This window comes from Elephas maximus, chromosome 8, assembly GCF_024166365.1.
Source record: "Elephas maximus indicus isolate mEleMax1 chromosome 8, mEleMax1 primary haplotype, whole genome shotgun sequence".
Taxonomy (NCBI): domain Eukaryota; kingdom Metazoa; phylum Chordata; class Mammalia; order Proboscidea; family Elephantidae; genus Elephas; species Elephas maximus.
The window spans coordinates 121,390,407-121,414,675 of NC_064826.1; the positions used below are offsets into that span (position 1 = coordinate 121,390,407).

Below are 24,269 nucleotides of genomic sequence, written 5' to 3' on the forward strand. Positions count from 1 at the left end.
GGGTCTTATAAGTTTGTGAGCAGCCATCTAAGATACTTCAGTGGTCTCACCCCCTTCGTGAGAAAAGGAGAATGAAGAAAATCAAAGATATAAGGGAAAGATTAGTCCAAACGACTAATGGACCACAACAACCACAGCCTCCACCAGGCTGAGTCAGTACAACCAGCTACAACCACCAACTGCTCTGACAGAGATCACAACAGAGGGTGCTGGACAGAGCTGAAGAAAAATGTATAACAAAATTCTAACTCACAAAAAAAAAAAAAAAAAAAGACCAGGCTTACTGGTCTGACAGAGTCTGGAGAAACCCCAAGAGTATGGCCCCCCAACCCCCTTATAGCTCTGTAATGAAGTCATTCCCGAGGTTCACCCTTCAGCCAAAGATTAGACAGGCCCCTAAAACAAAACGAGATGGGCACACCAGCCCAGGGGCAAGGACAAGAAAGCAGGACGGGACGGTAAAGCTGGTAATGGGGAACCCAAAGTTGAAAAGGGGAGAGTGTTGATATTTCATGGGGTTGGCTACCAATGTCTCAAAACAATATGTGTATTAATTGTTTAATGAGAAACTAGTTTGCTCTGTAAACTTTCATCTAAAGTACAATAAAAAAAAGAAAAAAGATACTCCTGCCAGACTACGCCATCAATTGTCCTATGGTAAAATCACCACAAAGTTATGAGCAAAAAAAAAAAAAAAAGAAATTTTATTCAGCATATGTTCCAAAGGCACACGTGAGACAAGCATGCTGCCAGAACCATGTCTGCCAAAGTTCAAGGAATGTTACAGAATCATCAGGATACATTAGCATTACAAATGGGTAAAATCATTAAAAATTTCATCTTTTCACAGATTGGCTAAAAACTGCTAAATCTCATGATTCTACTGGTACAAATTTCAGTAATGACAGTCAGGAGGGTCTTCACTGGTCCAACAGATCTTAAAAAAAATAGAAAAAGAGTGGAACATATGTGGGTCTTTTCTGCTCTGAGTATTTGTTTATGTTAAAATTTCCACAGAAGATGTTTTCTAAGATTGTCCTAGCTATTGTTTTTACACCTCAGGGCCCAGTTGACATGTCTTTATGAGCCCTTGTGAGTCCAGCTCCAGCTGGGTCACATTCTTTATACTCAAGGACAGGGAATAATGGCTCCAATTTTATCTCCTAAGCCAGAATGAAATAGTAATTAAAGGAAAAGGAGAAAAATTTTAAAAAAGCTTCTGCTCAGTTATTAATAACGTTGTAGCTAATAATGTAATTCAGTGTAGATTTTATAAAACAATTTTGTTAGGATTTATATAATCTAAGAAATATTATATTTAAGCAATTTGCAACTATATTTACCACATATTATTCTGTGATTAAAATTGACAGTAAACATTACTAAGAATTCTGTATGGTCTGGTACAAGAGGAGGTCCATGTGGGGGGTGATACCACGAGTTACCGCACTTGGTGACACCAACGCTAGTGACGCCACCAGAAATTAGACCAAATTTTAAAATATGTCACAGACACTTTTTCCTGATTTGTTTTCTGACATTAATTCTTTAGCAGTATGGAATCAAATTTTTATTAAAAACATTTTACTTTTTATTTCAAGAAGCCTTCTGTTGGAATTAAAAAATTCCTGATCCAAAATTAATCTGCTAGCAGTTTTTTTTTTTTTTTCTCTTTTACCCAAAGGGGCTAATCTGACTTTTCTTTGGTGTTCCAAAGAACAGACCGTAACAAAACTGTTAACCTGTGATTAAATGAAAAACACTGAACTTCTTTAAATTTTTAGAGACTCAAGACTGCAGGTAGGGAGAGGGAGCAATATTTTAATTTTAATCCTTTTTTAAAGTTAACTCAGTAGCCCTTAAATACTTCATCACCATGGAAACCTGTCTTTTTAAAGTAAAAGTTAAGTGAGTTCTCCATTCTCTAGGTTTCCTCTAGCATGAAGAAACGTTTCTCCTATTTGCAAATTGTTTATTAAACCACAGAGCAGTCAAATGTTGTTATTCTTTTTAATACATGATTATATTTTTAACAGTAGACATTTTTAATTTGTATGTAGTCAAGTTTACCATTCTTTTCCGTTAGCGTTTCCAAGTTTATTGCCATACTTAGATTGTAAAAACATGCCTCGGCTTTTTTTCCAGCACATTTTTTGGTTTCTTTTTTAGATTTCAATCTCTGACCCATCTGGAATTTATTTTGGCGTTAACGAGGGAGGGGCGGAGGGAGGGAGCCAGCGCCTATCTTTCCAGATGGCCGGCAGCCGTCCCAGCGCCATTTTACCGACCGCCTGTCCCGGGTTCTGAGGAGCAGCCCCTCAGGGGCCCCCGCCCGCCAGGCCTCTGCCGGGCTCCGTCCGGCTCTGCCCTCCGCCGGCCGCCGGGACTACCTGCCGAGCGGTTCCACGCCCGCGCGGTTCCGGCCCGCCACAGGGCGGGGGACGTCCTGCCTGGGCCCGGCCGGCTCTCCGGCGCCACCGCCCGTCAGCCCGAAGCCTGGGCGGGGCGGAGGACGCACCCCAGCCCGCCGAGCGCAGGGCGGTGCCCCAAGCCCCTGTCCCTTCCCTGTTCCCACTCTCCTTTTGCCGCCCCCGCCCTCTCACTCCCTCTTCGTGCCCCACTCCCCCCGCCCGCTCGCCCCCTACCGGAGCCCCGAACCCCTCCGCCCCAAGCCCCACCCCTTTCCCGGCTGTCGCCGAGGCCCAGCCTCTCCTTCACTTCAGCCTGCGGGGTGGGGCTTTCCCAGAGAAAATTTGAATAAAAGGCGTGTCCTCTGCCGTTATTTGCATAGGGGCGGGGCGAGTCTTTCTGAGCCGCCTCACTCGTATGGGGCGGGGCCCGCCTTATTTGCTGGGAGCCGGTGCCACTTTCTCTTCGAGCTGGCTTCCCTCTGCCTTCCGGTCTCACTCGCTGCTATGGCGCCGGTGCTTCCGAAGCGGCGGCGAGCCCAGGACGGGTCTGCAGCCGGCGCCAGGGCCCCCTCCACGCAGCCGCCGGCGCGCTTCCCCGGCGTCACCATCTACCTGGCCGAGCCGCGCATGGGCCGCAGCCGCCGGGCCTTCCTCACGCGCCTGGCGCTCTCCAAAGGCTTCTGCGTCCTGGACGAGTACAGGTGCGCGTGGCCAGAGTGCGACCGTCGCTGTCCCACGCGCGGGTCGCTGTGCCGTGCTGCCCGACCCGGCCCGGGGGCTCGTGTCCAGGCGGCGCTGCTCCCGGCACCAGGAGTGGCGCTCGGCGAGAGTACTGCGGCTCCCCGCGGCGGCTGGCCGCGTCCTCCAGGGGCCAGGGGGTGATGCCAAGGGACTCTGTACCGACGGCTCCAGCTCAGTGTCTGGGGCCCTAGCTCTTGAGTTCAGCTAGCTCTTGAGAGGTACCTGTATCCTTGTAATGCCGGAGCACCCGGTGGGGCCGGAGATGGTGGTAGTGGAATACAGACGGGATACCCGGGGTACGGCGTTTTAGAGCGGAGCAGCTGCTTTCGCGTATGGTGGTTTCTGTGAGGCCTCTTTACAGCTGAGGATATTGAAACTCAGAGATCTGAAATGGCTTGCACGCAGCTGATGGAAGTGGAGGGGCACCGGAGGTGTTTGGATTTCTAGTTAGTCCCGGCACTTCATGGTCACGTGACCTTTTTTCTGACCCTGTTTGCTCTTCTGTGGTGGTGGTGGTAGGCGTCATCGAGTCCGTTCCAACTCATAGCGACCCTATGTACAACAGAAGGAAACACTGCCTCTCTTTCGCCACGCTCACAATCGCTGTTACGCTTAAGCCCACTGTTGCAGCCACTGGGTCAATTCATCTCATTGAGGGTCTTCCTCTTTTTTGTTGACCCTGTACTCTACCAAGCATGATGTCCTCCAGGGACCCATCCCTCCTGACAACATGTCCAAAGTGTGTAAAATGCAGTCTCGCCATTTTTGCCTCTAAGGAGCATTCTGATTGTTCCAAGACAGACTTGTTTGTTCTTTAGGCAGTCCGTGATATATTCAATATTCTTTGCCAACACCACAATTCAAAGGTGTCAATTCTACGGTCTTCCTTATTCATTGCCCAGCTTTCGCATGCATAAGATGTGATTGCAAATATCATGGCTTGGGTCAGGTGCACCTTAGTCTTCAAGGTGACATCTTTGCTTTTCAACACTTTAAAGAGGTCTTTTGCAGCAGATTTGCCCAATGCAATGTGTCTCTTGATTTCTTGACTGCTGGTCGGTCCCTTTGGTGTTGATTATGGATCCAAGTAAAATGAAATCCCTGACAACTTCAGTCTTTTCCCCATTTAACATGATGTTGGTTCAATGTCCAGTTGTGAGGATTTTTGTTTTCCTTATGTTGAGGTGTAATCCATACTGAAGGCTGTGGTCTTTGATCTTCATCAGTTAGTACTTCAAGTCCTCTTCACTTTCAGCAAGTTTCTCTTCTGTAACAGGGTGTCATTACCATTTAGGGTGTTCTTCAGGATCACTTTCAGAATCAAAGGAACACACAGAGGCCAAAGGTTTTATAAAGGGCCATGTGAGCATAAGGAGTAATTATTAATAAATAGCAATTGGAATCTCTTTTCCACTGCTAGCAGCCTTTCTGCCTGGGGTGAGTCCCATCTTCCCTGTGGTCCAGACTGACTTCTGGAGCCTCTGAGTCTGCAGCCTGCTCTCCAGCCAGGGCTGAGACAGTGATTTGAGTGAGGACGTCCTAAAGGGAGGGAACCAACAGTTGCAAGGAATGGTGGCCGCAGAGGAAATGCTGAGAGCACCAGAGCTGGGGGTACCCACAGATTTGAGGCTGGGACAGCCAACACACCAGAGCCTGGTCCCTTTGCACCACTTCTTTGACTTTTTATTAAACATTCCCAGGGACCGCTCCTGTGCCCAACCCACTCAGAGAGATGATAACAGTTAACACTACATAGCAGCTTACCATGTCCCAGCTACTGTCCAAGCCCTTTTGCTTCCTAACTCATTTCAACTTACAACAACCTGACAAGGCAGGTCTGTGATTACCTCTGGTTTTCCGAAGAGAAAATTGAAGTACAGAAGAGTACAGCAAGTATGTGGCAGAGCTTGGGCTCAGACTCCAGCAGTCTGGCTCCAGGATTTGTGCCTATACCCCAGCACTTAGATGAAGATCTGGTCCTCAAGGAGCTCTTTCTCTGGGGTGGAGGGGGAGGAAGACAGACAAATTCACAGAGGCAGGCTGGGTTTGTGAGTGAGGCTGGAGACCACAGTTCTGTAGCTGCTGGAGTGGTGGTGGTGGCAGTTGGAGAATGAGTAGATACTTGCCAGGCAGAAGGGACAGCAAAAACAAAGACAGAGGTGCAGAGGAAGTAGGAAGGATGGTGGGGCCTGGACAGGGCTCTGGTCCTTACCTTCCTCCCCCTTCCTCTGGCCCAGCTCCGAGGTGACACACGTGGTGGTGGAGCAGACCTCGGCCATGGAGGCTGTCTGCTGGCAGGAGCGCCAGGCGGTGGCTGCTCCCTCAGATTGGACCCTGTCAAAACTGGTGAACATGAGCTGGTTCACAGAGAGCATGGCTGCAGGGCAGCCTGTGCCCGTGGAGTGCCGGCACTGCCTGGAGGTGAGCAGGGTGCAGGATCAGAGGTGGGCAAGAGACAAACCCCTGATGCAGGCCACGGCCCAACTGGGACACAGGGAGATCTGGCAGCAGTGCCTCAGTATCCTTCAAACAGTATGGGCTCTGCCCCAGACCACTAGGGGGCCGTCAAAGCCAGTGCTGGGGCCACAGGAGGGCTGGGATTCTCCATTCTCAGCACTGGTGCAAACTCTTGGGATTCTGCTTATCTTTAGCATCTTCGAGCCTTTTTTCCTCACCGAGTGGTTGAGACTGACCCTGAGTGAGATGACCCAAGGGTCAGCAGGAGCCCATCCCAGGATGCTTTGAGGTTCATGGCCTCTGTTCCACCTCGGTACTCCTGGGCACGGCACAGCGGGGCCTGCAGGTGTGGCTCAGGAGCCAGGCTGCCTGCATCCAAATCCTGGCTCTGCCTGTGAGGTGTAAGGCATGTCCTCTAACCCCTGAGGCCTCATGTCCCCATCTGAGTCCCCAGCCCACTCAGTTGGGAGGACTTGGGGAGATGGAGCACACACAGCAGCCTTGCAGCAGCAGGAAGAGTTAGTACTCTGTTAATATAGGAGTCATTGTCACTACTGCTCCTGATACCCCGGGCTGGTTGGCAGGGCTGCACCTCCCTCTGCCCCAGGCCTCGGATATTTTGTCACCCTCTCAGAGTCTGTGCACTCTGTCCTATAAGCCCAGGAGCCCGAGGATGACTACCCCGGGATAGGCAAAGCTCCTGGGAGCTGCCTGGTTCCGTTGCCAGATGTGCATCATGTCTTGCATCCGACCCTAGGCCCTGTAGGCCTGCGACCTTGTGGTAACCCATGCATTGCCATCCCCAGGTGGCCAAGTCCAGGAAGGGGGCCGCCAGCCCAGCATGGGTGCCACCTTACGCCTGCCAGCGTCTCACGCCTCTCACACACCATAACGCCAGCCTGGTGGTGAGCCATGGGTCCCCAGCCTCCCTGAGTTGGGGTTTCTGCCCTGTCCCAGCCCCGGGGGTGGGGGCTGTGGGTACAGGTGGGTGGTAGCTCAAGAGTTGGTGCTTGAGGCGGCTTGAGGCAGCCTGCTTACCCAACCCCTGACCACGGATCCTTCCCTACAGGAGGCTCTGGAGACACTGGCAGAGGCAGCAGGCTTCGAGGGCAGCGAGGGCCGCCTCCTCTCATTCCGCAAGGCAGCTTCTGTACTCAAGGCCCTGCCCAGCCCCATCATAGCCCTGAGGCAGTTGCAAGGGCTCCCCTACTTTGGAGATCACTCCTCCAGGGTTGTCCAGGTCAGTGCTCACCACACTGAATGGGGCACAGCTGTGAAAGGGCTTGGTCTGGATGTGATTGGATGGGGGTGAGAATCATGGGTCCCTCTCCCAGGAGGCCTTGGAGACTGGTGTAAAAATCGCGTGGGGACAGTGTCTGGCCTCCTCCAACCCCACAATGTGGAAGGAGAACCAGGATCAGCAGCTGACCACATGAGGTGGAGGCTAGATAAGCTTCCTCTCTGCTCTATTTTTACCAATTCTGACACCAGCATCCCTCACACAGCACTCTCTACTTCTCTGCTGGGTTCGATAATTCATTGCAGTGGCCACACAGAACTTACAGACCATGCTTACTGTTATGGGGCTTATTAGGGAAGTAACAGTCACAATTCAGGCTCAGGAACCCTCTGGGTACAGTTCTTCCATGACAGCTTCTTTCCAACCGTGCTCGCAGGCATGCCTCTCCCTGGCCCTAGGCCTCTCCCCAAAGGCACTCAGCTTTCTCTCTCCATGGGCCAGGAAGCCCACGGCACCATCTCCTGCTGCTGGGTCTCTGCTGCCATTGCTTCTCACGGTCTTCAGGGTTACAGCTTGCTATCTCTCTCTCTCTCTCTCAGTCTCCTGCTTCCAGGAGCTTGTCAGTGCAGGGATCCCGGGTCCAAAGGACATACTCTCTGCTCCTGGCTGTTCTTTCTTGGTGGTGGTAGGATCCTCCTCTCTGCTCTGGAATTGGCTCCCTTTTAAGGCAAAACTGACCAATTCCCTTGTTGGGCCACAATTACCCTATCACACAGTCCTGCCCAATCACCTGGGTAGGAGTTAGAAGACCATTGCTAGAAAGGCCACACAAAAGTGATAAATTACACAGCACCTGGTGACATAGAGAGTGGGTGACTTAGTGGTTCAGAGCCCAGCCATGGAGACAGACAGATGGGGGTACAAATGGTGGCTCCAAGACTTTGGATAAAACACTGACCTCAGATTCCTTCACGGTTGTACATTGGAGACACACCACTTACCTTAGGGCATCACTCTTGTTATCATCATAATTGTCAAACCCAAACTGCCCAGAAATGTAGGAAGACAGAAACCACGTAGGAGCACCACTTTTTTTTTTTTTTTATTAACTTTTATTGAGTTTCAAGTGAACGTTTACAAATCAAGTCAGTCTGTCACATATAAGTTAATATACATCTTACTCCTTACTCCCACTTGCTCTCCCCCTATTGAGTCAGCCCTTCCAGTCTCTCCTTTCGTGAAAACTTTGGCAGCCTCCAACTCTCTCTATCCTCCCATCCCCCCTCCAGATAGGAGATGCCAACACAGTCTCAAGTGTCCACCTGATATAATTAGCTCACTCTTCATCAGCATCTCTCTCCCACCCACTGTCCAGTCCCTTTCATGTCTGATGAATTGTCTTCGGGGATGGTTCCCGTCCTGTGCCAACAGAAGGTTTGGGGACCATGACCGCCGGGATTCCTCTAGTCACATCCAGACCATTAAGTATGGTCTTTTTATGAGAATTTGGGGTCTGCATCCCACTGATCTTCTGCTCCCTCAGGGGTTCTCTATTGAGGAGCACCACTTTTTAAAATACAAAGTGTCTTAGTTATCTAGTGCTGCCATAACTGAAATACCACAAGTGGATGGCTTTAATAAACAGAAGATTATTCTCTCACAGTGTAGTAGGCTAGGAGTCCAAATTTAGGGCGTCAGCTCCAGGGGAAGTCTTTCTCTGTCGGCTCTGGAGGAAAGACTTTGTCATCAATCTTCCCCTGGACTAGGAGCGCAGGAACCCTGGGTCTAAAGGACGCACTGTGCTCTTGGTGCTGCTTCCTTGGTGGTATGAGTGCCCCCTGTCTCTCTGCTCTCTTCTCTCTTTTATATCTCAAAAGAGATTGGCTAAGACACAATCCAATCTTCTAGATTGGGTCCTGCCTCATTAATATAACTGCAACCTAGCCCACTTAATTACCATCCTAGAGGTAGGATTTACAACATATAGGAAGATCACATCAGCTGGCAAAATGGTGGACAATCACAATGCTGGGAATCATGGCCTAGCCAAATTAATATACATATTTTTGGGGGACACAATTCAATCCACGACACAAAGCATTTGAGAACCAACACTTAAAGTTGTCCTCTTGTACGCTTTCATTGCAAAGAGATATGGTGACAAAAAGATATTTTTAAATGCTTTAAAAGTTATGCTTTTAAATGAAGCTGTATGGAATTTATCACATACATTTGATTGTGTACTTGTTATTCATCTGAGAGAGGATTCATTTGACCTGGACTCTTCAGCTGTAACTCCAGGCCCCAGGGGATTTGAGACTCACAACCTGGAGCCTCTGCCCCCTCCAGCTGCATGTCAGCAGCTTCGTTCATCCTCCCTGGCACAGCCTCCTGCTTCCCACAGCCTCCATTTCCAGGGCCCCCCCAGATCCGTAGACTATAAAGCCCCCTTTATGCAGGGTGCTGGAGGGGAATACCCCAGTCTTTGGGCCCCAGCCCCACACTGATGTCCTGTTCTTCTCTTTCTCCCCAGTCAGGCTTCTATGGTGCCAAACATATCTACTGGCATAGAGTTTTATGTTGTTTCTCTTCCCACAGGAGATGCTGGAGCACGGAGTATGTGAAGAGGTGGAGACATTGCGGTGCTCAGAGAGGTACCAGACCATGAAGGTGTGTGTGAGGCAGTACTAGGGTCCAGGGGCTGGTTCTATGTCCATGGAATCCCTCCAGGGCCACTGCACTGACAAATAGCCCCCAAGGAGCACAGCCCTCCCAGTTTTCCCCTGAGATTAGCGGCATGGTCTGTGTGCTGTGCAGAGAGCATGAGCAAGCTGGTGGTCCATATCAGGGTGTCCTCAGGAACAGTTTCTGTCAGTTTATTTTTTCTTTTGAATGGACCACACTTTCTTGTTTCTTTGTATGCTTTGTGATATTTTGTTGTTATCAAAATGTGAACATTTGAATATTATAATGTGATAACTCTGGAAATCGGATTTGCCCCTTTTCCCAGGGTTTGCTGTTCTTCATTGTTGAAGGCTACATTTTTTTACAGTTGTCTGTTTAGTGACTTCTCCAAACTTTTTTGCAGAGACTGCATTTCTTGTCATGTGTGATCACTTAAGTCTCTGTTCCTTTAGCTTCTGTTCATCTAGTGTTTTGACAAAAACTTTTTGAACACCAGGAGCTAAAAAAAGAAGAGAAAAAAAAGCATCTCTCCCAGTCTTTGACGATTGCCTCTGTGCTGGCACACTCCTTTTACACTTAGCCAGGCTATTTGCAACTTTGCCTCAGCCTTCACTTGCTGCTTTCCCTGAGCCTGGAGAAAGCTTAGGGTCTTCTCAGAACTTTTTTAGGCATGCTTCCTGCCCTAGACATGCACATAGCTTTCTGCATTCCTCAGTATACTTAGGTGCTTGTGACTGACTTAATTTTCCGAAGAAACTGCCTAACTTTTCCTCCCTGACTTTGGCTGCTCTATTGCATGTCTCAGTTATAATCTTCTCCCGACTTTGGGTGCTCTAGTGCATGTCTCAATTATAATTTTTTTCTTTTCTTCTGCTATTTTGTTTTTTGTGTGTCTTATACCTTCTTTGCCTCACATTTCCTCCAATACTGCCAATTTTTGTATTTTTTCATATTGGCAATGAACCATTTTAATTCTCCTTTCCTTTTGTATGTATTTTTTAGATATTTTCTTTGTGGTTACCACACACAAAAAAACAAAAAAAAACGTTGCTGTTGAGTTGATTCCGACTCATAGCAACCCTAAGGGACAGAGTAGAACTGCCCCAAATGGTATCTAAGGAGTGCCTGGTGGATTCAAACTACAGACCTTTTATTAGCAGCCATAGCTCTTAACCACTATACCACCAGGGTTTCTCATTTAACCTCTTACATTTATAACAACCTGGTTTAAATTGGTACTGACTTAACTTCAGTGACATACAGAAGCTATACCTATATTGTTCCTCAGGAGCCCTGATGGCGTTGTGGTTAAGAGCTGTGGCTATGGCTGCTAATGAGAAGGTCAGCAGTTCGAATCCACCAGCTGCTCTTTGGAAACCCTATAGGGCAGTTTTACTCTGTCCTGTAGGGTCGCTATAAGTCAGAATCAACTCAATGGCAGCAGGTTTGGTTTTTGTTTTTTTGTACTATTCTTCACACCCTCCCCCAACTTGTTTATGTTATTATCACCTATTACATCTTTTTACATCATGTGGTCTTACATTACATAACCTTGTACTTATTTTTTATGCATTTATCATTATAAAGGATGAAGAACATAACAACTAGAAATACCAAGCAAAAATATTTTATAACTTGCCCATGGAATTACCTTTAATGGAGATCTTTTTTCTATGTATGGCTTCACGTTACTGTCTAATGTTCTTTTTTTTCCCATCTGGAGGACTCCCTTTAGCATTTCTCATAGGGCAGGTCTAGTGGTTACGAATTCTCTCAGTCTTTATCTGGGAATGTATTAATTTCACCTACTTTCCTGAAAGACAATTTTGCTGGATATAGTATTCTTGGTTGACAATTCTTTTCTTTCAGCACTTAAATAATGTCATTCCATTTCTTTCTGGCCTCCAAGGTTTCTGAGGAGAAATTGGTGCTTAATTTTTTTTTAATGATATATTTAATAATATCTTATTGAGTGTTTGGTAGAAATTTACACAGCAATTTAGGTTCCCATTCGATAATTTCCACACAAGTTGTTCAGTAACATTAGTAACATTTATCACAATGTGTCAGTGCTCTAATTATGTTCTGTTTGTTCCGTTTCCAGTAGTCTAGTTCCCCTGCCCTCTTATCTTATCATCTTTGCTTTTGAGTAAGTGTTGACCTTTTGGTCTCATACTGATGGTTTTTAAGTAGAGCACCCCATGGATAATATCCTTTTTTGTGTGCCACTCTGCTATTTCATTAAAAGGTGATCTCAGGGAATAGGTTTGGTGCTAGGGCAGTAGTCTCAGGGAGTCTTCTGTTCTCTACTGTTCCAGTTTGTCTGGTCTTTTTTTTTTTTATGAGAATTTAAGTTCTCCATATTTTTTTCCCATTCTATCTGGGACCATCTATTGTGACCCCGGTCAGAATGGTCATAGTAGTTCATCACCTGGTTCTTCTGGTCTTCGGGTAGCTGAGGTTGTGGCTTATGTAGACGTGCTTCTTCTCGGAGCTTTTGGTTACCTTCTTACTGTTTTGCTCCTTGTGAGTAGAGACCTGCAATTGTGTTTTAGATGGCTGCTTGCAAACTTGTAAGACCCCAGATGCTACTCACTTCACTAGGCTGCAGATCATGATTTTTGTTAACTATATTGACTGAGTTGTGTCATGAGACTATGATCCTAAGTTTTCAAACTCAGAAAACCAATCTTGGAAGGTGTTTAGTTATGTCTGTGGAGTATCCGTATTTGTGTTTTCAGTGAATATATGTGTCTGCACCCATGTATTTGTATTTTTTTTTTTATAGATACTTCTGGAAACCCTGGTGGCATAGTGGTTAAGTGCTACAGCTGCCAACCAAAGGGTCGGCAATTTGAATCCGCCAGGCGCTCCTTGGAAACTCTGTGGGGCAGTTCTACTCTGTCCTATAGGGTCACTCTAAGCAGAAGTCAACTCGATGGCAATGAGTTTGCTTTTGGGGGGAGGGGTATTTACTGTGAATAAAGCTGGAATAGGTGTGCATATGTCTGTTCGTGTCACTACTTTTAGGACTATAGGGTATATACCTAGGAATAGGACTGATGGATCATAGGTTAGTTCTATTTCTCATTTTTCTGAGGAAGCTACATACGTTTTCCATGGTGGTTGTACCATTTTACAGTCCCAGCAGCATGGATAAGGGTTCCAGTGTCCCCACATCTTTGTCAACATTTGTTGTTTCTGTTTTTTTGATCAGTGCCGTTTTTTCCAGGGTGAGATTGTTGTTTTGATTTACATATCTCTAACGGCTAGTAATTGTGAACATCTTTTCATTGGTTGTTGGCTGCTTGAATGTCCTCTTTGGTGAAGATTCTGTTCATGTCCTTTGCCCATTTTGAGATTGGGTTGTTTGTTTTTCTGTTGTTGAGTTGTTGCAGTTTTCTGTGGATTTTAGAGATTAGACCATTATGGAATAAGTTGTTTCTGAAGATGTTTTTGCCAATCTGTAGGTTGTCTATTGGCTCTTTTACTAATCTTCTGGTGAGCATAAGTTTTTAATTTTTATAAAGTCCCATCTATTTCGTCTTCTTTATTTGTTCATTTGTTATGTTTGTTATCCTATTTTTACAAAGGATGAGGTCTCATAGTTTTCTTGTAGGAGTTTTATGGTTTTAAGTTTAACATTTAGGACTTTGAACCCCTTTGGGTTAGTTTTTGCCTGTGGGTGAGGTCTGGGTCCTATTCCATTTTCTACGGGTGGGTATCCAGTTTCACCAGCATCGTTTATTAAAGAGACTGTTTCTGCCCCAGTGAATCAACTTTGACCTTGTCGAAAATCAGTTGTCCATAGATGGCTGGGTTTAATTCTGCGTTCTCGATTCTGTTCCACTTGTCTTGTCTGTCGTTGAACCAATACCAGGCTGTTTTGATTACAGTGGCTGCATAGTATGTTTTGATATTAGGGAGTATAAGTCCTTCTGCTTTGTTCCTTTTCTTCTTATTGCTTTAGCTCTTTGGGGTTTCTTTCCTTTCCATATGACGTTGGTCATTATTTTTTCCATTTCAGTAAAGAATGTTGCTGGAATTTGTATTGGGATTACATTGTATCTGTAGATCACTTTAGGTAGAATTGACATTTTCACTATAGTAAGTCTTCCAATCCATGAGCACAGGATACCTTTCCACTTTTGTAGGTCTCTTTAAGTCTCTTATAGTCGTGTTTTATAATTTTCATTGTGTAAGTCTTTTATGTCCCTGGTTAGGTTAATTCCTGGGTATTTTTAAATCAATCTGGGGCTATTATAAAATGGTATTGTTCCCTTAATTTCTTTTTCAGAGTAGTCTTTGTTAGTGTAGAGGAACCGAACTAATTTTTGTGTGTTGATCTTGTACCCTTCAATGTTGCTAAATTCTTCTATTAATTCCAGCAGTTTTCTTGTGAAATCTTTAGAATCTTCTATGTATAGGGTCACTATGAGCCGAAACCAACTTGACGGCAATGGGTTTTTATATGTGTGTGTGTGTGTAGGATTTTTTTTAGGTATAGAGGTTATGGAACCAGGGATATCATTGCTAGTGTCAGATGGATCTTGGCTGAAAGCAGAGAATACCAAAAAAATTTTTACCTGTGTTTTATTGCCTACGCAAAGACAGTCAACTGTGTGGAGCATAACAAATTATGGGTAACATTGCAAAGAATGGGAATTCCATAACACTTAATTTTGCTCATGTGGAACCTGTACATAAATCAAGAAGCAGTAATTTGAATAGAAAAAGGGGATACTGTGTGGTTTACAGTCAGGAAAGGTGTGTGTCAGGGTCGTATCCTGTCACATACTTATTCAATCTGTATGCTGAGCAAATAATCCGAGAAGCTGGACCATATGAAGAAGAAGAATGTGGCATCAGGATTGGAGGAAGACAATTAACAACCTGTGATATGCAGATGATACAACCTTGCTTGCTGAAAGCGAAGAGGACTTGTAGCACTTACTGATGAAGATGAAAGATTTCAGCCTTCAGTATGGATTACAACATAAGAAAACAAAAATCCTCATAACTGGACCAGTAAGCAACATCATGATAAATGGAGAAAATATTGAGGTTGTCAAGGATTTCATTTTACTTGGATCCACAACCAGTGCCTGTGGAAGCAGCGGTCAGGAAATCAAAGGACATATTGCATTGAGCAAATCTGCTGCAAAAAACCTCTTTAAAGTGTTGCAAAGCAAAGATGTCACTTTGAGAACTAAGGTGCGCCTGACCCAAGCCATGCTACTTTCAGTTGCCTTATATGCTTGGGAAAGCTGAACAATGAATAAGGAAGACCAAAGAAGAATTGATGCCTTTGAATAATAGTGTTGGCGAAGAATATTGAATATACCATGGACTGCCAAAAGAAAAAACAAACCTGTCTTGAAAGAAGTACAGCCAGAAGGCTTCTTAAAGGCAAGAATGGCAAGATTTTATTTCACGTATTTGGAAATATTATCAGAAGGGACCAGTCCCTGGAGAAGGACATCATGCTTGGTAGAGCGTCATCAAAAAAGAGGAAAACCCTCAACTAGATGGATTGACACATTGGCTGCAACAATGGGCTCAAGCACAGCAATGATTGTGAGGATGGCACAGAGCTGGGCAGTGTTTCATTCTGTTGCACATAGGGTCCCTATTGATTCAGAACTGACGGCACCTAATAACAACATAGAATCATGTCATCTGCAAGCAAGTGGAGATAAGTCTTACTTCTTCTTTTCCAATCTGGATACCTTTTATTTCTCTTTCTTGTCTTATTGCCCTAGCTACGACTTCTAGTACAATGTTGAATAAGAATGGTGATAATAAGCATCCTTGTCCCGTTCCCATTCTCAAAGGGAAGGCTCTTAGCCTTTCTCTGTTGGGTATAATGTTGGCTGTTGATTTTACACATATGCCCTTAATTATATTGAGAAATTTCCTTTCTATTCCTATTTTGCTGAGAGTTTTTACCAGGAAAGGGTGTTGAATTTTGTTGAATGCATTTTCTGCATCAATTGATATGATCATTTGGCTCTTTTCCTTTGTTTTATTTATGTGGTATGGAGCCCTGGTGGAGCAGTGGTTAAGTACTTGGCTGCTAACCAAAAGTTTGGCAGTTCAAACCCACCAGCCACTGCATGGGAGAAAGATGTGGCAGTCTACTTCCATAAATATTCAGCCTTGGAAACCCTATGGGCAGTTGGACCCTGTCCTGTGTGGTTGCTGTGAGTCAATCGATTTGATGGCAGTGGTCATTTATGTAGTGGATTACATTAATTGATTTTCTGATGTTGAACTAACCACCCTGGTAATCCTGGTATGAATCCCACTTGATTGTGGTGTATGATTTTTTTGATATGTTGCTGAAGTCTTTTGACTAGAGTTTTGTTGAAAATTTTTGCATCTATGTTCATAATGGAAACCCTGGTGGCGTAGTGGTTAAGTGCTACGGCTGCTAACCAAAGAGTCAGCAGTTCGAATCTGCCAGGCGCTCCTTGGAAACTCTATGGGGCAGTTCTACTCTGTCCTATAGGGTCGCTATGAGTTGGAATCGACTCAAGGGCACTGGGTTTTTCTGGGTTATGTTCATAAGGGATAAAAAAAAAAAAAGGATATTGGTCTGTAATTGGTTTTTTGTGATGTCTTTGCCTAGCTTAGGAGCCCTGGTGGCGCAGTGGTTAAGAGCTCAGCTGCTAACCAAAAGGTTGGCAGTTTGAATCTAGCAGCTGCTCATTGGAAACACTCTGGGGCAGTTCTACTCTGTCCTATAGGGTTGCTATGAGTTGGAATCAACTCAACGGCAGCGGGTTTTTTTGTCTCATTTAGGTATCGGAGTTATGCTGTCTTCATGGAAAGAATTTGATAGTGTTCCTTCCTCTTCTCTGTTTTTGAAGAGATTAAGTAGGATTGGTGTCAGCTCTTCTCTCAATGTTTGGTAGAATGCTCCAGTATAACCATCTGGTCCTGGGCTTTTTGTTGTTGGCAATTTTTTGATGATATCTTCAATCTCTTATTTTTTAATGGATCTCTAAATTTTCTACCTCTGTGTTAGTTTGGGAAACCCTGGTGGCGTAGTGGTTAAGAGTTTGGCTGCTAACCAGAAGGTCGCAGTTTGAATCCACCAGGCGCTCCTTGGAAACCCTATGGGGCAGTTCTACTCTGTCCTGTAGGGTCGCTATGAGTCGGAATCAACTCGACAGCAATGTGTTTGGTTTTTTGGTTTGGTTGGGTGTTAGTTTGGGTAGCTAGTGTGTTTCTCAGAATTCATCCATTTCATCTAGGTTTTCAAATTTGTTGGAATAAATTTTTTCAGAGTAATCAGTTATGATCTTTATATCTTTGAATCACTTGTAATGTCAGCAGCTCCATTTCTTAATTTGGTTATTTGCCTCTTCTGGTTTTGTTTCTTTTGTCAATCTAACCAGTGGTTTGTCAATTTTATTGGTCCTTTCAGAGAACCAACTTTTGGTTTTGTTGGTTCTTTCTATTGTTTCTCTGTTTTGTTTATTTCTGCCCTGCTCTTTATTATTTCCTTTTTTTTCTGGCAGCTTTTGTCTTTTTTTCTTTCTTCTTTTTCTATTCATTGAAGTTATCAGTTTAAGTTAATGATTTTGGATCTTCTTTTTTAATGTAGGCATAAAAACTAATTTTTTTTAGTTTTTATTTATAGTTATTAATTTCCCTCTGAGTACTGCTTTTTCTGTGTCACAGAGATTTTGATATGTTGTGTTTTCATTTTCATTTGATTCTAAGAATTAGTTTCACTTTCGATTTCTTCTAGGACCCCATAGTTTTTTAGTAGTGTGTTGTCTTGGTCATCTAGTGCTGCCATAACAGAAATACCACAATTGGATGGCTTTAGCAAAGAGAAGTTTATTCTTTCACAGTCTAGTAAGCTAGAAGTCTGAATTTAGGGTGCTGGCTCCAGGGAGAGGCTTTCTCTCTTTGTTGGCTCTGGAGAAAGGTCCTTGTGATGCAGCAGTCTTCATTTGGCCTGGGAGCATCTCAGCGCAGGAACCCTGGGTTCTGCAGGAACTCCTGCTCCTGGCCCTGCTTGCTTGGTGGTATGAGGTACGCCCCTCACTGCTCGCTTCCTTTTCCTTTTTATCTCTTGAGAGATAAAAGGTGGTGCAGGCCACACCCCAGGGAAACACCCTTTACATTGGATCAGGGATGTGACCTGGGTAAGGGTGTTACAATCCCACCGTAATCTCTTTAACATAAAATTACAATTACAAAATGGAGGCCAACCACACAATACTGGGAGTCATGACCTAACCAAGTTGACACATATTTTTGGAAGACGCAGTTCAATCCATGACATGTATTATTTAGTCACCATGCCCCCCTGCCCCGTCCCCCGCCCACTTATTTTTCCTGTTGTTGATTTCTAGCTTTATACAGTTATGGTCAAAGAAGATGCTTTGTATGGTTTCAATCTTTTTTTAAATTTGTTGAGACTTGTTTTGTATCCTTGCATGTTCTGTTCTGGAAAATGATCCATGAGCACTGGAGAAGAATATAAATTATCCTGATGCTGGGTGGAGTGTTCTATTTTTGTCTGTCAGGTCCAATTGGCTTATGGTTTTATTTCAGTTCTCAGCGTTCTTAGTGATCCTTCTTTTTAGATGTCTGTCTATAATTGAAATTGGTGTGTTAAAGTCCCCTACTGTTGTTGTGGAGTTGTCTGTTTCTCCTTTCATATTAGTCAGTAGTTTTTTCATATTTTGGTGCATTGCTGTTAGGTGCATCTATATTGATAATTGTTATGTCTTCTTGCTGGATTGACCCCTTTATTGTTATGTAATATTTTTCTTTATCTTCTATAATAGATTTTGATTTAAAGTCTATTTTATCTGATATCAGTACGGCCACTCCAGCTCTTTTTTGTTAACTGGTTGCCTGGACTATTTTTCTCCATCCTTTTATTTTCCAATCGGTTTGTGTTTATGTCTCAGGTGCATTTCTTGTAGACACCAGAAGGATGGATCATGTTTTCTTTAATCCATTCTGCTGCTCTCTACTGTTTGCATGGGCATTTAGACCATTTGCATTTAAGGTTATTACTGAAAACGTAGTGTCTACCTCACTCATTTTACTATTTGTTTTTTGAGTGTTTCTTATCTTCTTTGTTTTTTTAATTCTGATTTTTCTGTTTTTGTTTGTATTTGGGTGCTTTCTTGTGATGAACCATTTGCCCTCTTTCTTCTGTTACTTCTGGGTGATTTCTTAGTGATTATCACATATATTACATTAGACAGTTTACAACTGTAACAGTGTTTAACATATGAACAACAGTTAACATACAACCTTAACGTAATAAATGTTATTTCTAATATGCTCCTTCCTCTCCCATTTCTGTAAATGTGTCTCCATTAACATCAATATATGGCCCCTATTCAGTAAGTTTACTTGGTGCTTATTAAAAACTTGGTGTTGTATTGTTCTTGAGATTTAATTATTGCATTTGCATTTATTCCCTGAAAACATCATATACTTTGTTCTTATGATTGCTATGTTATTGCATTTTTTTGAGGTCTTTCTTTCTTTTTCTTATTTTTTTCCTGGGTATAGATGCAAGTATTTATTTAATGCTCTTGCCTTTCTATTTGGAGTGCTCCTTTGAGTAATATTTGAAAAGCTGGTCTGGTAGTGGCAAAGTCCCAGAGCTTCTGTTTGTTTGGGAATGTCTTAATAATTTCCTCCTTGTTCTTGAATGACAGCTGGGCTGTGTAAAGAATTCTTGGTTGACAGTTGTTTTCATTCAGTATTTTATATATGTCACTCCATTGTCTTTTGGCCTCTAAAGCTTCTGGGAAGAAATCTGCATTGATTCTTATGAAAAGCTCTTAGTAAGTTATGATAAATTTTTCTCTTGCTACTTTCAGAATTCTCTCCCTGTCTTTGGTTTTCAAGAATTTTATTAGGCTATGGTATGGAGTTCATCTTTTTTGTGTCTCTTCAGTTTGGAGTTTGTCATGGATTGAATTATGTGCCCCCAGTGGTATGGAGTTCATCTTTTTTGTGTCTCTTCAGTTTGGAGTTTGTCATGGATTGAATTATGTGCCCCCAAAAATATGTATATCAACTTGGTTAGGCCGTGATACCCAGTATTGTGTGGTTGTCCTCCATTTTGTGATTGTAATTTTATATTGAGAGGATTTGGGTGGGATTGTAACACCACCCTTACTCAGGTCACCTCCCTGATCCAAAGTAAAGGGAGTTTCCCTGGAGCGTGGCCTGCACCACCATTTATCTCTTAAGAGATAAAAGGAAAGGGAAGCAAGCAGAGTTGGGGACCTCATACCACCAAGAAAGCAGCACCAGCAGTAGAGCACGTCCTCTGAACACGGGGTTCCTGCACCTGAGAAGCTCCTCGCCCAGCAGGAGATTGAGGACAAGGACCTTTCTTCAGAGCCGACAGAGAGAGAAAGCCTTCCCCTGGAGTTGATGCCCTGAATTTGGACTTGCAACCTACAAGACTGTAGGAAAATAAATTTCTCTTAGTTAAAGCCACCCACTTGTGGTATTTTTGTTATAACAATACTAGATGACTAAGACAGGGTTCAGGTAACTTCCCGTATTTGTAGGCTTGGTTCCCTGTTCAGGTCTGGGAAGTTCTTGTTGATTATCTCTTAAAAACTTGTTTCAATGCCCGTCTTAGTTGTCTAATGCTGCTATAACAGAAATACCACAAGTGGATGACTTTAACAAACAAAAATTTATTTTCTCACAGTTTAGGGGGTAAGAAGCCTGAATTCAGGGCTCCAGCTCCAGGCAAAGGCTTTCTCTCTTTGTTAGCTCTGGGGGAAGGTCCTTGTCATCAATCTTTTCCCTGGTCTAGGAGTTTCTCAGCAAAGGGATCCTGGGTCCAAAGAATGCACTCCACTCCTGGCTCTTCATTCTTGGTGGTAGGAGGTCCCCCTCCTCTCTGCTCAATTTTCTTTTTATATCTCAGAAGAGATTGATTCAAGATACAACCTAAACCTGTAGATTGTGTCCTGCCTCCTTAACATAACTGCCTCTAATCCTGCCTCATTAACATCATAGAGGTTAACAACGCATAGGATAATCATATCAGATCACAAAATGTATGGACAACCATACAGTACTGAGAATCATGGCCTTGCCAAGTTGATAGTTTTTGTGGGGCACAATTCAATCCATAACATTCCACCCATTGGCCCCCCAAAATTCATGTTTTTGACACATGTAAAACACATTCACCTCATCATATCGCAGCAAAAGTCTTAACTCCAAAGGCAAATTCCATCTTCTGAAAAATTTCTCTTCATCTGTGAAATGTAAAATTTAAGTTATCTGCTTCCAAGGTACAGTGGTGGAACAGGCACAAGGTAGACATTTCCATTACAAATGGGAGAAATTTTAGGGAAAGAAGGGATAACAGGCACCAAACATTCAGCAGGACATATTACATTAGCTTTCAAGGCTTGAAAATAATCCTCTGTTTTCTGAGACCATTTAGGCAGTGGCCCTGTCCTCCAGACTTTGGGTGTTAGCCAAACTTTCCGGATTCTGGGTGGAGGTCCCTTGGCCCTGGGCTTCAGCTCTGCCTTCCAGGCCCACTGGATCAGCAACTCTGCTCCCTTGAATTTGGGCAGCCCCATTCTCCTAGTCCATCTGAGTGGTGACCCCATCCCTCTGGTATTCATCAATGGTAGCCCCACACTTCAGACCCAGTTGGTGAAGATCTGACTCCTTGAAACCTAGGAGGCTGTGGTCCCACGCTTTGAGACCCAGCAGGCCATGGTTCCTCCCCTTGATACCCCAGAGGTCATGGCTCCACCCTTTGAGACTGAGGCGCCTTTGCCTCCTGTACTCCTTGTCTCTTCAGCTTCTGCTTTTTGGTTCCTTGGTCTCTCGGCCCCTTGGGTCTTTTGGACTGGCCGGGACTCTGCCCTGCTCAGGCAAGTTTTACAGAGTTCTTTAGCTCTAATGATAAGTGCCTAGAGGCACCCCACTCCACCAGGAAGCCTCCTGCCTGAAGGCAGTCAGCGCCCTTGCTCCATGGGTCAGCTCCTGCATTGTCTTGCACTGGTCTCCTGGTTCTCCTGCTGCCTTTACCGCTGCTTCTTGCCATCTGCACCATCTCCGGTGTTACAGCTCTGTTTACTTCCTTCTGAGCCCTCACCAGAATTGTGTTTGACGTCTATAATTCCACCAACAGCCTCTTCAAGGCAATCTAAGCTTTTGCTGTTAGGCACTTTAAAACTTTTCCAGCCTCCGCCCCATTACTTAATTCCAAAACCGCTTCCACATTGTATGTGTATGTTAGAGCAGCACCCCACACTCCCAGTGCAAAATTCTGTCTTAGTCATTTAGTGCTGCTCTATCAGAAATACCACAAGTGGATGGATGGCTTTAACAAACAGAAATTTATTCTCTCACAGTTTAGGAGGCTATAGAAGTCTGAATTCAGGGCACCAGCTCCAGGGGAAGGCTTTCTCTCTCTGTCAGCTCTGGGGGAAGGTCCTTGTCAACAGTCTTCCCCTGGTCCTGGAGTTTCTCAGCAAAGGGACTCTGGGTCTGAAGGACACACTCTGCTCCTGGCTCTTCATTCTTGGTGGCAGGAGATCCCCCTTTTCTCTGCTCCATTTTCACTTTTATATCTCAAGAAAAATTGACTCAAGATACAACCTAATGCTGTAGATTGTGTCCTGCCTCCTGAACATAACTGCCTTTAATCCTGCCTTATTAGCATCATAGAGGTTAGGATTTACAACACATAGCATAATCACATCGGATCGCAAAATGGTGGACAACCACGCAGTGCTGGGAATCATGGCTTAGCCAAGTTGATACACATTTTGGGGGAACACAGTTCAATCCATAACAATGCCTTTATTGTTGTCATGGTGCCCTGGGATTCCAATAATTCTCATGTTAGATTTCTTAATTAAATCCTGTCTCTCCTTTTGATTTTGGTTACTTTTCTTTTTTTATTTCTCTTGAAACTTCATGAGTTCAGTAATTTTGTCTTCCAGTTCATTTATTCTGTCTTCATCTGTTCACCTCTATTATTGAGTTTCTCTTGGTTTTTCTAATTCCATTACCTTATTCTTCAGTTCCATTATCCTCTTTGGGGTTTTTTTTTTTTTTTATGTTTCCTTGAGTGTCTTCATTTCATTCGTCCATTTAGTTCCTGATGTCTGCTAGTTTGTTTTCTGTGTGCTTTTTGCTTTCTTTACACATGTTTAGCCCCATAGTCTGAAAATTTTCAATTCTTTGCATTAGTTTGGCCTCCATAGGAGAAATTTCCTCTTCAAGTTTTGCATTTGATTGGTCCTTCTCTAGTGATTTTGTACGTTTTACTATTTTTTGTTGGGCTATTTTGTTATCTTTTTTTTTTTTTTTTACCTTAAATTTTGTATTCTGTTTTCTTTGTGGGAAATTTTTCTGATTGACTGCTGTGATGGTACAGCAGCTAAGTGCCTAGCTGCCAACTGAAAGGCCAGGGCTTGCATCCACCAGCCACTCCACAAGAGAAAGATGTGGCAGCCCATCTCTGCAAAGACACATAGCCCTGGGAACCCCGTGGAGCAGCTTCACTGTATCCCCACAGCGTCTGGACACATCAGAATTGACAGTGGGCTTGGTGTCTTTTCTGGAGAACCACCAGAGGTTCTGAGTGCTTGGTCTCTGGTATTCAGTGCACATTCATGGAAAGGAGAGTGTTTAGCTGGTTACAGATGCTGACGTAAGTGGTAGGGCTCAACTTTTCTGTTGCAAAGTTGGGGGGCTCTCTGTCTCCCTCACGGGCACCCCTACACAGGCTTACACATGGTGACCCACTGTGGATGGGGAGCTAGCCATTTTCCTCTTTGTCACCTGTCACTCTAAAGTATTCCCCTCGCCCTGCTGTCCTTGTAGTTCCTCCCAGTCCTAGTCCCTGTCTCAGGCCTCAGCGAGATTCAACAACATTCTCTTGCAACACCACGGTCTCCATCCTCCCTCTCTCAACTACACAGCCCACAAACTCCTACAGCCAATTTGCACCACTCTAAAAAATTGGGCTACAGCTTCCTTAGATTAGCCCCCTTTATTTGTTACCTATTTGGGGTGTTGCCTAGCCCCACTCCAAAATGGCTGCAATGAGTGTGTGCTCCCGATGTTAGTGAATATGTTCTTCCAGCTTCTGTGCCTTCCCTGCTCTTCCTCTCCCCTGCTTCTCGACTCACCCCAACTCTCCCAACACCTCAGCTGCCATCTAGAGTTCTGAGATCTCAATCTGTACTTGCTTTTATTCATTGTTCAGTGTGTTCGTTACTGGGGGAGTAAATGGAAGTGTCCACTCACTTCGCCATCTTGCTCCACCTCTGGCACTTAATCTTATTGGGGATACTTTGTATGTGGCTATTCATTTCTCTCTGCTACTTTCATGATTCTCTTTGTCTTTAGTTTTTCAGAGCTTGTTTATAAAAATGTCTCAGCGTGGATCTCTTTGGGTTTATTTTACTTGAAGTTCATTGACCTGCTTGGATTTGTAAATTCATGTCTTTTGTCAGATTTGGAAAGTTTTCTGACATTATTTCTTCAAATATTCTTTCTGTCCCTTTCTGCCATCTCTTGGGATTCCCATGTCTTGATGGTGTTTCACATTTCCATTTGGCTTTGCTCAGTCCGTTTTGTCGTTCCTCAGTTTCCGTAATTTTGATTACCTTATCCTCTAGATCATGATTGTTGTTTCTGTCAGCTCAAATCCGCTGCTAACTCGTTCCAATGAGTTTGTCATTTTA

General features: G+C 44.2%; 1 protein-coding gene across 3 annotated transcripts in view; it reads left to right on the plus strand.

The window, feature by feature from the left end:
* Window positions 1-2,818: 2,818 nt before the first annotated feature.
* POLM (DNA polymerase mu) overlaps window positions 2,819-24,269 on the plus strand; it is a 32,356-nt gene continuing 10,905 nt past the window's right edge. For 2 of the 3 annotated variants that reach the window (XM_049893921.1, XM_049893922.1), the window contains exons 1-5: window positions 2,820-3,112; window positions 5,390-5,573; window positions 6,416-6,514; window positions 6,679-6,849; window positions 9,448-9,519. In XM_049893921.1, the coding sequence (XP_049749878.1) occupies window positions 2,916-3,112; window positions 5,390-5,573; window positions 6,416-6,514; window positions 6,679-6,849; window positions 9,448-9,519 (723 nt within the window). In that variant the 5' untranslated portion in view covers window positions 2,820-2,915. Of the gene's footprint in view, window positions 3,113-5,389; window positions 5,574-6,415; window positions 6,515-6,678; window positions 6,850-9,447; window positions 9,520-24,269 lie in introns of all 3 variants that reach the window. The other variant, XM_049893923.1, reaches the window with a different exon arrangement.